Here is a 12,609-nt window from a genome sequence, read left to right as displayed (position 1 = left end):
CCTGGAGCCCCCGCGTATTCCGTGTGCGGTGTCATCACATTGCGAGGCTGCTGATTGGATCGCGGAGAATAATTGACGATCGACGTTGGATCTGACGTCGTAAGCTTTTTTTTGGCGCCCTACTTCCCGCCCTTCCATCCCGACGCTCTGGGCGGGGGCTCTTTAGCCTCAACACCGGGGAAACAAACACGAAAAAAGATTGAGGGAAACGGGATGTGGGATGTGTAGTTGGGATCAACATCGAAATCTAAGCGAACGATGTTGAAGCCTCACTTACGCGCGTTCTAGAAGGGTACTTAGAAGTGACCAAAAGTCGGGGCCGAATTGTCGGGTTTCGGGTGATATTGGAATGCCGCCATCTCGCGACTCTATTCCTCTCTCAACTTACACGGAAAGTGGAACCGTCTATGCCGCCGCCTTCTTGGCCTTTCTCTTCTCAATCTTCTCCAGCTCCGCATCAATCTTCTTGAAACTCCAGCTCTTCCAGAACGGGGGGTACAAGAAGGGACGGAGATCGAATCTATTGTCGTCGGGTGCTATTTTCGACCTCGTCAGCGGAAACGTGACCAACCCGATTGGGCAGGGCCGTGGACTTACAGTAGTCGTTGCAGTGCAGTGCCGGTGTGAGCGTCGTCATCTTGTGTCCTGTTCCTCGTTATCAGTCACTGGCCCCAGTTGTATTCTAGAGGAGCAGAACTCACGGTTGATGGCGTAGAAGTGGAAGAACTTCTTGACCTTTTCGGCCGTCTGCTTCGGGTCGTACGCGGGGGCGTCGTCGTCCGGACCGCGCTGGCGGTCGGCGCTCCAGTCGTGGACGAGGCGTTGGAACATACCGTACGGGCCCAGCTTGTTGACCTTGCGGAGCCGGCCCATGATGGTGAGCTCCTGGTAGGTCATGCCCATGTCGACCTCGTCGCTCTGGACGTACGTCTCCGAGATGGGTTCCTGTGGGTTCTGTGTGTGAGTGGGATCCGACCTGCGAGGGGCCTCGGTAGGAGGGAAGTGGGAGAGACGCACCAGCTCAGCGGTCGGGACCGCGGTGAGGAAGTCGTGGAGACACGGGATGCCGAAGTCCTTCTCGGCCCAGGCGATGAAGCGCTTGAGGTCGGCCTTGTCGATGGAGCCGATGGGGTTGATGTCGGCGCCTGTGCAAGGGGTTAGCTAGGTCTGGGGCTAGAAGAGCCTCCGCGCGAGAAAGGATTTGCGCGGGATTCGACACCCTTGGCGGAGCTGTGTGTGCAAGAAGATCGGCTTACTGGAGCAATCATATCTATATACGGGTCAGTACATCAAAATTGCAGCTTACGTTTCCCAAACCACTTACTTGGTAAAGTACCCTCTCAGAGACTGCCGAAGTCAGCACATGTCATCACTCATTAAGGGGTAAGACTCACCTCTCCAACGTTCGCACTTCCCAAAACCAGCAACCCGCCACCGCCGGGACGTCCTCTGGCAGTAGGAAGAAGCTGCCCGAACTCGTACGCGGTGACCATACGAATTCTCGCCTGCAGACACTGCAGTGTCAAGTTCTCCTGAACAGTTCCGCCCTCTACCTTGAACCTCGGCTCGAAGTTGAGCGCGCTGACGGCAAGGCTTTTCTGAGCCTGGTAGACGTCGTCGATGTCGAGGTTGATGTGGTAGCTGCCGATGGCCTCGGCGAGGTCCTTTGCGCGCCCGCGCGTCTCGGCAGAACTCTGCGTCTTCATGCCCATGTAGATCGTCGAGAAGACCTGGTTGCAGAGGGCCTGGGGTGTTTTAGGGAGGACGCCGTCGCCGTCGTACTTTGCGATGCGCTTGACGTCTTCGATCACTTGGACGTTACCCTCTTCGACGGCCTTCATTACGATGCGGCACATGGAGTAGACGATTGCTTCGCGGGGTTAGTGTCGTACAGTTTGTGGTGGTTTCTGGTAACGTACTTGCGGTTGCGCAGGAGTCGATTCCACCGCTGAGGGGAACGAGATAGCCTGCTGTGCCGGATCGCCGGAGGTACTAGACAGATAAGCATATGCGCGTATGCAAAGGGCACGGTAGTCTTACATCCCAAAGATAGCAGCCGGCGCACATCGCGATTTCCTCTTCGACAGAGTAGTACTTGGGCTGGATCGGAGGTGAAGGCCGCTTCTCGACATCCGCGTCTTCCTCCTCGGAACTCAACTCGAAATGGGTCTGGATCCTCTCGTACTTCGCATCGGATCGCGCAGCCTGGAGACCACGCGAGATGGCAGAGCGGTAAGCCCGCACCTCCTCCAGGTCGACCGTAGCCGTGACGACTTCGACATCGTTCAAGCTGAACTGCGATCCCTGGGCAACGATGTCGCCATTGACCAAGATCATGGCGGAGCCGTCGTAGTAGAGTCTGTCGCCATCGCAGCCCTGCTGGTTGGCGTAGAGGTAGATACCGCCGCACTTGCGCGTCGCCTCCATAATGAGCTTCAGACGGGTGTCGAGCTTCTGCAGGGTAAAGTGCGAGCCGCTCGAGTTGGTGATGATTTCCACGCCGTCCAGACTCATGGCGATGTGCGGGGCGTTGGGGGTGAACAACTCTTCCTGCGCGATCGTCAGTCCAGCTCGAATCCGAGCCATCCCAGTCTTCTTACACAGGTCTCCGCGCCAAAGCACGTGTCAGGCGTCGAAACGACCGCGTCTCCGAAGATGACATGCGTGGAACCCTGGATGTCCTGCAGGATGCGCGGCAAGTGGTACTGCTCCGTCTGGCGCGGGTGCATCCACGGGGTGAAGTGGCGCATCTCGCGGTAGTTGCCATCGTTGGCGAGCCACATCTTGGGGCGGATCATGAGGATCTTGCCGTTGAGGCAGAGGACGCGGCAGTTGAAGCGCTGGTTGCGGTGCTGCACGGGCATGCCGATGTCGAGGAGGATGTCGTGGCAGGACTCGTCCAGGAGGATGCGGCGGAGCATCTCGAAGCAGTGCAGGTACAGGTCCTGCTCGAGGAGGTGGTCGAGGCAGCCGTAGCCGCATATCTCGAGTTCCTAGAAACGACGTCAATTCATTCTTCATGTATGCTTGGCGATGGATGCCGGAGGAAGAAGTGATGTGATCGAGCTGAGGGGTCGTGAGTCACTTACAGGTCCGACACGAAGTCGGGCTCCGGCAGCCTTTGCCTTTTGGATACTCTCGATAATGCGAGACGCATTGCCTTCCCACTATGTTCCTTCTGTCAGCAAGTGCTACAGCTCATGATGGTGCATGTCGAAGGGCTGAGGCGACTCACATCCAGAGCCCACTGGTTCAGCGAACACGTCGCTACAGTCACAAGATGTCCCATCTTGGCAATACTATGAAAACGTTAGTCTATGATGATAGAATTCCGAATTTGCGTGAGCTCACCTCCAAAAGGCCAGTGTCGGAAATGGGTTAAGTCACCCTTCAAGGTGAAGGAAGGTATGTAGTGACGATAAAGTTGCGTGGGGTGCAACAGCAAGATGACTCATCCAGGACCAGAATTTCAAACAACTCAGACCTCGCAGAGCTGGAACCGTTGTTGAATACCTAGCTGAAGAGGTTGCCAGTTCTCTCGACGGCAAACGTAAGACGTCCAAAACCGAAGAGCTTGACGGAGGAGTTTCGGCATTACGGGTCAATTGGCTTTAGAGACTCAGACTGTCTTATCAAACCCCTCACCCGGTATCGCCTGTTAGCATCTGCGCGGAGCTTTGGTGCGTGCACTAACACTAGCGAACTGCACTTCATAATACCAATGAATCTTTAAAACTTTCAACTTTCAGTCGCAAATTCGGGAAACCTTCAGTTGAATTAGAGTGAACCCCAAGTTCATCCAAGCATCAGACAACCTTCAAAGTGACACCGCGGCTTGTACATGGTGAGGTAGGTAGTGCCAATCCCTGTCCCATTCCCCCCGCCATCGACCCCAGGCCGTCGGCGCCGGACCGCTACACATGCTGACAATTGCCGGCCGAGCTCCAGCCAACGAGCCCCGGCACCTCTCGCAGCGCCTCGGCTCAATTCCAACCACCAAAACCGACATCACCACCACCCAATACACGAACTCACGACAACAACCTCCACGACCGCGACTTCTTCTCCCCGCTTCGCCAATACACTCTCTGTGTCTTCTTCTCCACGCAATTAACCTCGAGGTACAACCATCCAACACCACCTCCAAAGTTCTCGCGCGCAATGCGCAATCGCTAAAAAAGATGGCCGACCCATCACAACAACCACAACCGCCAACCCTCCCGCGCTCCCCCTACCCGTACGCCTCCGCCCCCGACATCATCCGCGCCCACCAGAAGGACGCCTACTACAAGGGCCACCTCTCCAACACCCTCACCTCCCTCCACCGCCTCCTCCTCGGCGCCCGCTCCGCCCACTCAGCGACCTCCCTCCACCGCCTCCTCGCCGACACCCTCTACCTCTCCCTCACCACCCTCCCGGGCAACCGCACCCTCGGCGAGGAGTACTGCGACCTCGTCCAGCTGCACGTCGGCGCCGAAGACTCCGACGACGACGACCCCTCCGGCGCCCTGCCCACCCTCCCCCGACGCGCCTCCTACATCGCGACCTCCGTCCTCCTCCCCTACCTCCTCGGCCGCCTCCTCCCCTCCGTCCGCGCCCGCATCCGCGCCTCGCTCCAATCCTCCCTCTCTTCGCCCACGAAGAAGCCCGGCACCGCGCGACAGAAACTCGCCGCCTACGTCCTCGCCAACCTCTCCTCCCTCACCTCCGCCGCGCCCCTCCACGCCGCCACCCTCGCCGTCTTCTACTTCACCGGCACCTACTACGAGCTCGCCAAGCGCCTCCTCGGCCTCCGCTACGTCTTCACCCGCAAGGTCCCGGACTCCCCCGACCGCGCCGGCTACGAGGTCCTCGGCGTCCTCCTCGTCGCCCAGCTCGCCGTGCAATCCTACCTGCACATCCGCTCCACCATATCCGACCTCTCCACCTCTTCTTCCCTACGGACGTCTCGAGAACGCTCCGCCTCCCCCTCCGCCGCCGACGTCTCCCTCGACGCCAACGCCTTCGCCGCCAACACGGCCGTCCTGCTCTCCGAGACGGGCACGCCCGGCGGCGCCGGCGCGGGTGCGAGCAAGCTCGACATCGCGGCCGTCACGCACACCCCCGCGCCGCCGGAGAGCGCGGGCGGGGCGCGGTACGACCTGGGGGACGAGAAAGTCATGGGGTACATATCGGGCGCGGCGCAGCGGAAGTGCACCCTCTGCCTGGAGGAGCTGAAGGACCCGTCGGCGACGCAGTGCGGGCACGTCTTCTGCTGGGTCTGCATCGGGGACTGGGTAAGGGAGAAGCCCGAGTGTCCGCTGTGCAGGCGGGAGGCGATGGTGCAGCATATCCTGCCTCTGAGGATTGCATGAGAGGTGTTTAAGTTACAGCGAGGGATGAAGGAGATTGTACATTTATCATTTATTATTTACGAAGAGCGGAGAGGTTCAGGTTCCGGATTTGCTTGCACTAGGGATGAGGGTGTACATTTGAACGACTAAAAAAGGGCATGAAGCATAATTTGTACGAGGGGGAATATATACCACAGAATAGAGAGGCGCGCTCATGAGATGGCAATGCCTGTTATACATCACACACACTTTCATCATCAAGCAAGACGAAAAATGCAACGAGAGAGAAAAACGTGTTGGTCGACCATCATACTCAATACAGAGAAGATTTGAAAAGTTAAAATGACCCCTGATCCGGTTACCCTCAATATCATAACCATATGGCTCGGTGAAAAGCTCAAAGACCAGCTAGGAGCATGTGGCTATGACGATGTAGGCATCCAGAGAAGAAGGGGGGAGAGAGAATAAAAAGCGATACTGGTGTCGACCAAGACAAAGATCCGAACACCCCCAACGGTCCTTTCCCCCATGGGGCCCGGGCCCGTTATCCCTCCCGGGCTCGATGGCTCTCTATTTCATCGCGTAGGTATCATGTGCCAAAAAGTACGGTTTCCGAAAACCACTTGCAAGCAGAGTAAAAAAAACATCAAACGCTCAAAACTCCGGTGTCCTTTATGAGTTCCGCCTAGCCTCCCCCTGCCATTACCCGTCCACCCTCGCGCAATGCATGGAGTGATTTGAAAAGGAGAACAGAACCCCCTGTTACGCAGTGAAGAGGACGATCTCGCCGCGGTCGTTGCGTCTCATGCGCAGGGACCGCCAGAGTTCCTTCTCCTCCATGAGCTTGCTGAGGCCGTCGTTGGAGGCGCTGCGCTCGCGGTGGAAGCGCTTCAGGGCTTTGTTCATGCTGCAGCCGCGCTCGCTCTCGGGGCCCTTGTTGACGAAGGAGAGGAAGAGGTCGGCGCGCGGGCGGTAGACGACCATCTGGTTGCCGTCGTCACCGTCCTTCTTGCTGTCGCGGGAGCCGGGGCGGTACTCGATCAGCTTGGGGGCCTTCTCGCCGTCGCGGTGGCGGTGGGCGGAATGTTTCTTGGAGGAGGACGTAGTCTTGCGCTTCTTGGTCTTGGTCTTGCTGCTGCTGGTGTTGAAGTTCATCAGGGAGAGCAGGTTGTTGCCGATGCCGCCGCCCTCGGACTTCTTGTGCTTCGAGTGCTTGGTCTTCTTGAGCGGGCTCAGGGGAGATGGGTCGGCGTCGCCGCCGGAGAAATCGGGCGAGGGCGGGAAGACGGGACGCATCATGCGGTTGATGCCGCCGGTGAGGCCGGAGTGTGCGAGGGTGGGCGGTGCGTCGATCATCATCTGGTCGGTGTCGACGTGGAGGCGCTTGCGCTTCTTGTCCTTCTTCTCGCTCCCGTCTCTCCTCCTCCGCTCGTGCTTGGGGGCGGGCGTCTCGTAGGGGTCGAGGGGAATGGCGCCGGTGCCGTATTGGACCAAGGCCTGGGGGTCCTCGTCGACCATCTCGCCGGACTCGTCGAGGTAGGCGCTGGCCTCATAGCGGACCAGTTGTGTTTCCTCGTTTGCTTGTCTTTGGCCGAGTTGGAGCGTGGATGCGTTGGGCGTTGCTGAAGCGTCGAGGAAGTCGAAGACGTTGAGGTTGCCGTCGTTCCCGACGGCGGAGGGGGGCGTAGGTGCTTCGGGGAGTAGGTCGACGGGGGAGTTTCCGTCGTCGCTACCGCCGCCCTGGTATTCGTAGGTCTCGAAGACGTCCTCGGGGACGTCCTCGACGTATGCGGGCTGAGCCATGGCTTCAGGTTCGGGGAGGGGTACGTTCTGCGGCAGGATATTGTTCGGCTTGTTGTTGTTCTTCTTATTGTTGTTCTTTTCCTTGTAGAGTGCTCCCTGGTACTTTTGGGCCTCGCTCATGCAACTCTACGATCGGGTTAGCATATGACTAGCTCCAACGACGGCGCCCGTTGAACGGTCGAAGGATTTGGTGCGAACTTACGGTATGGGAACGATACTCGGTGCCGGGGAAGTATACCATACAATCGATGCAGGTAAAGGTGGCACCTCGACAACGGTTTCTGTGCGGGTCGAGCTTCTTCTTGGTCAAGACATCACCACACGACTGTGGCCGAGCAAAGAGACAGGTCAGTGATGTTGCGCAGGAGTTGATCGAGGAAGATAATTGGGTTCTTGGGGGATAAAGAGGGGTGTATGGTGTAGGAGGCGAGGGAGGGACGGGACGAGACAGTGGCTATTAAAGAGTGTCCAAGGGGAAGTGGAGGGGTGTTTGTTTCTGTTGCTGGAGGGGTGTGTCTCTGATGTCTTGGAGTGTGGAAGGTGTGTGGTGTGAGGATGTGATGTCAGGTCTGGAGGTTATTATAAGATGACATGGGGATCTTCGGGGGTGTTGCCGACGGGGGGTCGTACGGAGAAGTAAAGGGACCCTTGGTGAGGAGGGGGAGAAGATGAGGGTTGAAGAAGAGGGCGGCGACTTACCTCGCAAGAGAAGGAGACCATGGTGAAGGGAGCGACGCTGTACGATGATGTGTTGTCTTTACGATAGGCCTCTATTGGGCGCGGGACGTTGGGCTGGGAACGGTTTTGACTGGGCCGCGGTATTTAACGGAAGAGAAAGAAGGGCGATTTGGGGCGGCGACGGAACGGCCGTGGTGTGTATGTCGGCAGGCGGATTTGCAGAATGCAGACGGAGGACGAAGCCTGAGTGGCCGAATTGGCGGGTTCGGGGGATCGTCGACAAGTGGACTGCAATGCAAGCCGGGACGTGCCTGGTATGAAGACAGGCCAAAATTGGGGACGAAACCGAGAGTTGGGAGCTTTGGTTTGGACAAACGTTGGTAGTCTGTCAGATAGCGGCTATGCGAGAGCTAGCAGGATGGTGAGCACAGCCCGGGCGTGAGATGGTGAGTGTTGTTGTGTTGTGTTGATGTCGGGTGTGTTTGTCGGCGGCAACAGACAGCTGACGGGAAATGGCGAGATGATGAGGACGACAGAAACGGCGAGACGGACGACTCGGGGAAGCAGAGGAACTCTCAGAGTTCAGCTTTCGATGTCAGGGGCTTCTCTCCGTGTTGGTTTCGCGTCTCAAAGACGTAGTTGCGTCGGCGATCTCCAATGTTGGAATCCCTTATTTGGAGGGGTTCAGGGGGACTTTGTCCGCAGGGGGGGCGGCGGAATGGAGGGGTGAGAATTTGTTTCGCGCTTCAGATGTGTTGGAAGATGGAAGCAGCTGAGGAACGCGCGCAAATTTCTGCACCCGGTAAAAAGAAGGGCCAACCGCAGGAGCTGGGCGAGTAAAGGTCGGCGGCGACTGAAGATTCCTGTAGACTGAGGAATCCGAGCTGGGTGGTGTTGTTTTTTTGAGCTCGAGACTTCAGAGCGAAAGTTGCGATATGAAGGGACGCCAGCGAGCTGGAGGAGCTGGTGGCTTGTAGAATCGAGGGGCAATGGCTTGGGAACTGGTCCAGAAGCTGTCCAAGCTGAAAGAGATTGGACTTGCGAATGAGATTACTCCCGTCTGGAGAATGCGCGCCCAGCTGTCGGTTCTGATAGACAAGAACTACGATGAGTGTAGTTGAAAAGAGCTGTGAAGCTGCACTGCAAAAGTCTATGCAAGCAGAGTGGAATCGAACGAAACTTTTCGCAGTGGGATTTTTTTTCTTCGTCCCGTCTGGTCTGGTCTTTGGCCGTGGAGACCTCAGTTGGGCAGCTTGACATGTTTTTGCTAGGCGCACCCCTGTTCTTTCCCTCTTTTTCCCTCTGACAAGCGGTATCCCGGGGAAACAGCGGTGGTTCGCCTTATAATCCGGCCAGATGACGCGTCTGATTGGCTGATATTGGGATGATAGCCAATTCGCAATCAACCAATCATTGCCAGTAGGGCGAAAACGGTGGGCGTGGTTGCATCGCTCGCCTCAGTCAATTCTCGGGCGGGAAGACGGTGGACGGTGGACGATGGAGAGAATCTGCGCAGCACGACACGCACGACTGGACACTTCTCTACGGTGCAACATATTACCTACAGCGTCCTCCCACTTTCCTCGCAGCGTCAGATTCCACCTCCGCCCCCATGAGTTGCCGCGGAATGCAACTGATGTGGGCTATTGGATACCGCAGACCGACCGTTATCCCCCGCGCTTCGTCCGTTTCTTCACAGGGCGAACTCGTGTGGAAATGGGAGATGCAGGCTGGTGGATTCTTTTGCGTCGCCGCATGTCCACCTCCGTTGGCGGCCGAAGTTTAGCTGCTTTAGCTGCTGAGTCCTTCACCTCGTTCAGTCTGAACTCAATGTCTTCGGTCATCCGGCTTCGCATATACAACCAAAACACAGCACAAATAGACCCGATGAGGGGCAACATTCCGGACGCTCGACAGAAATGTCATGTCTTGTCCTCATCCCCGTCCCGTCTGCCGCGGTTTCACGGGAGGAGACGAGAAACCCTTGTTGACCGAAAGGGAACTCAGGGGTAAACCGCAAAGGAAGGCCTTCTGATCTGCTTCTATTCTGGGGGCGATTCGGCTTCCATGACCAGGGTTGAGCCGGGGACTTAATGGAAATGCATTCTGAGGACGAGGACGAGGTCAGCAGCTCAACTCAGCTTATTATGCCATACCAGACCAGATGCAGTACAGAGACCGGACCAAACGAGAACCCTGCCCCTATCCGTCGACCTTCGCTGCGAATCAAAAGGGATGACGACGTCGTCCCAGAGGGATGGAACGGCTGCTGCCGCCGCGTTGGGCCTCCAGGCCGACATCTCGGGGGCCGTCACATCGCTTTCTGGCACGCTGATTAGCGGGCTGCATGAGATAGCCCGGCCCCCATTTGCAGTGCATCGCCGCCGAACCTGGGGGCAGGCGAAGACGCAGGTCTTCTTCGGCGGCCCCAAGGCGCGCGTCTAAGTTGGCGAGCGGGAAGAAACGACGGACTGCTGTTGGGACGGGGGGCGCTGCCTCTGTTGGCCGCTGTCTGCAAGGTCATAATTAGAACAGACGAAAGTTGGTTCTGTTCCTGGCGAGTTTCCCTTCCGTCCTGGTGGCTTTGCGGTTCCTTTGCTTTAAGTGGATGCAGGTGCTGGAGATCCTTCGACGTTCCTTTTTGCTCGCGTTTGAGCTTCCCTCAAACAGCCCACGCCCTCCCTCCCTGCGTGGCCCACGTCCGTTGTAGCGAGCAAACAGAAAGACAGCATCTGGCGTCTGATCGTCGATGGCATTGCAGCAAGTTCATCGTATGGATTGCCCATGACTTGCAGGGCGTTTGTTGGTGATGCAAGGCGATCTCTGGGGGCAGCAAGCCAGATGTGGCCTGTAATGAGTCGATTGAGGGAGGATCCCTTTGAGATGACTTGCCATTCGTTAGTTTGAGCCATATTGTTCACTTGTAAGCCTCACCCAACAAGCCAACCTCAAAGTGAGACGTGAGGACGGCCGCCAAGCCCGTACTTCGCATCAGTACGGGCCTGGACAACATCATCGACCCCACGGACGAGATTGAGATGGCTCGAATATCTCGCCTGCTCGCCTGCGGAAGCTAGCTAAGTACGAATAGGACGGTCGAAGTAGCAGCATTCCGCAGCAGAAGCTCTAGTGACGATTGGGATGAGTTCCCCGCCGTGGTGAGTGGATGGCGGTTAGCTACCATTCGCATTCGCAGTCAGCTTACGTAGGGCGATGCTATGTAATCACCAGCAGCTGGGAGCTTTCGAGCCCCGAGCGTCCGTCCCACGCGTTTTCGGCCTCCTAACGACTTCACTTCCCCTATTGTCGGCCTCTACCAATCACCGCAACCCGCGATGTCAGCCCACTGCTCGCCCTGTGGCCCGAGATTGCATTTTGAGAGACAAAGCTCCCCACCAAATTACGGCTTTCTCTCGTTCTCCCTGCCAAATGACGCCGCCGCCGCCTCCTTCCGCCGGTAGCTTCAATAGTAGACAGATGGAGGCGTCTTTGAGGAAACAAGATGCTCGATCTTCAGGAGAAGGGCCAAAAGCAGGTCCTGTACGGATACTCTGAACTCGCTGTGGCTACCTCTCATAACCCGGACCTTCACTTCCTATTGCATAGTTGTCTGGTAAGGTGGACAAGCATTCCATCTCCAGTAAGAATGACGGATCGTCGGCCATGCGATGGTTGTATATTGCTTGATGCGAGGCGCGTTTGATAACAAACGCAATGAAACCACACCAGACTATCAACGCGTCTGTCCGCGTCGGAACGGGAATATGTCAACCAACCAACGCCCTCTACAGCACATCCTATGACTTGGGGTTTATGATATCCTCTCATTTCATGCTGGATGTCGTATCTCGGAAACTCACAACAAAGGCACTTCGCGTCCAGCGTCCCCAATCATCCTTACCGATCGTATCGTATCTTTCGGTTTTCCCACTCCAAGTACCCGTACGGATGGATACTCAACATTGATTGCCTCCATGCTCCATTCTGCAAGTCTTGGCTACTCCGAAAACGAAAGCACCCTTGCCGGCAACGCAACCACCAAATCAGGTCAGCTGCCGCATCGACAAGCCTCCCCGTCAGAAGACCCGCCCAGCATTGCTACCCCCGAACATCACCCACCGATTCGAATTTCGATACACATTGAAGAAGCGCGCCAGGGACACCATCTGCCTTGAACGCTGCAATTGCAACCCCAACGGCATCGCTGCACCCCCAGTCTCCAGAACAAAGACCGCCCACCCGGCCGGCTGCACGGCTGCCAGTTCCCGCCTCACCTCACGCGGTTTCCCTCCTCTGGCTTGCCTTGCCTTGCCTTGCATCATGCGGCCTTCTTGAAGAAAACCACACCACCGTTTCCCGTCTGCCACCCGCGGTCAATGCTAAACCGACGAAACGCGGCACGTATACCACCGCAAGAAAGAAGAGTCTGTGGACTGCTCAATTCTCAACAAGTTGACACCGCCCTCTCCTCCGATCCTCGGGTTCGTTCCGATCAGGGAACAACTCCAGTCTTCAAGGGCCAACCACCAGGCTGAGCACTCCGCTCCGTCCGCGACCCTGTTCGCTGAGCCGGGTCTAGGTCCAGGTCCCCTCTGGCCTCATGCTGACCTGCACCCTAACACCATCTCGGTACTGCTTCCGCGTTGCGCCCGCCGTTCCGCGGCCAAAAGTACTTGTCATCAGCTAGCGTCGCCCTCCACCGCCTCCTACTCCGCTCTCTCCTGGATCGCTTCGGGTCTTACCTTCCCCATCGAACTGGTCAGGTCCTTTCCAATTGAGGGCTCGCCGACTGGTC

General features: G+C 57.3%; 3 protein-coding genes across 3 annotated transcripts; 1 reads left to right on the top strand and 2 right to left on the bottom strand.

Moving 5' to 3' along the window:
- Nucleotides 1–405: 405 nt before the first annotated feature.
- On the bottom strand, nt 406–3,289 carry CkaCkLH20_03431 (carbon-nitrogen hydrolase; the record flags this gene model as incomplete). The annotated part of the gene is made up of 11 exons (XM_038886150.1): nt 406–536; nt 598–645; nt 702–1,145; nt 1,257–1,270; nt 1,325–1,347; nt 1,395–1,870; nt 1,920–1,992; nt 2,041–2,550; nt 2,601–2,993; nt 3,090–3,167; nt 3,236–3,289. 11 exons carry the CDS (start codon nt 3,287–3,289, stop codon nt 406–408), a joined length of 2,244 nt encoding a protein of 747 aa, XP_038748659.1.
- Nucleotides 3,290–4,181: 892 nt separating this feature from the next.
- CkaCkLH20_03430 (peroxisome assembly protein 10) lies at nt 4,182–5,354 on the top strand (the record flags this gene model as incomplete). Its single annotated transcript, XM_038886149.1, has 1 exon — nt 4,182–5,354. The coding sequence occupies one exon, from the start codon at nt 4,182–4,184 to the stop codon at nt 5,352–5,354; it is 1,173 nt and encodes a 390-aa protein (XP_038748658.1).
- Nucleotides 5,355–6,095: 741 nt separating this feature from the next.
- Nucleotides 6,096–7,488, bottom strand: CkaCkLH20_03429 (uncharacterized protein; the record flags this gene model as incomplete). Its single annotated transcript, XM_038886148.1, has 2 exons — nt 6,096–7,262; nt 7,339–7,488. 2 exons carry the CDS (start codon nt 7,486–7,488, stop codon nt 6,096–6,098), a joined length of 1,317 nt encoding a protein of 438 aa, XP_038748657.1.
- Between the last annotated feature and the right edge of the window lie 5,121 nt (nt 7,489–12,609).

The sequence above is a fragment of the Colletotrichum karsti genome (assembly GCF_011947395.1).
Source record: "Colletotrichum karsti strain CkLH20 chromosome Unknown Scaffold8, whole genome shotgun sequence".
NCBI lineage: Eukaryota > Fungi > Ascomycota > Sordariomycetes > Glomerellales > Glomerellaceae > Colletotrichum > Colletotrichum karsti.
This window is presented reverse-complemented; position numbering and strand designations above follow the sequence as displayed.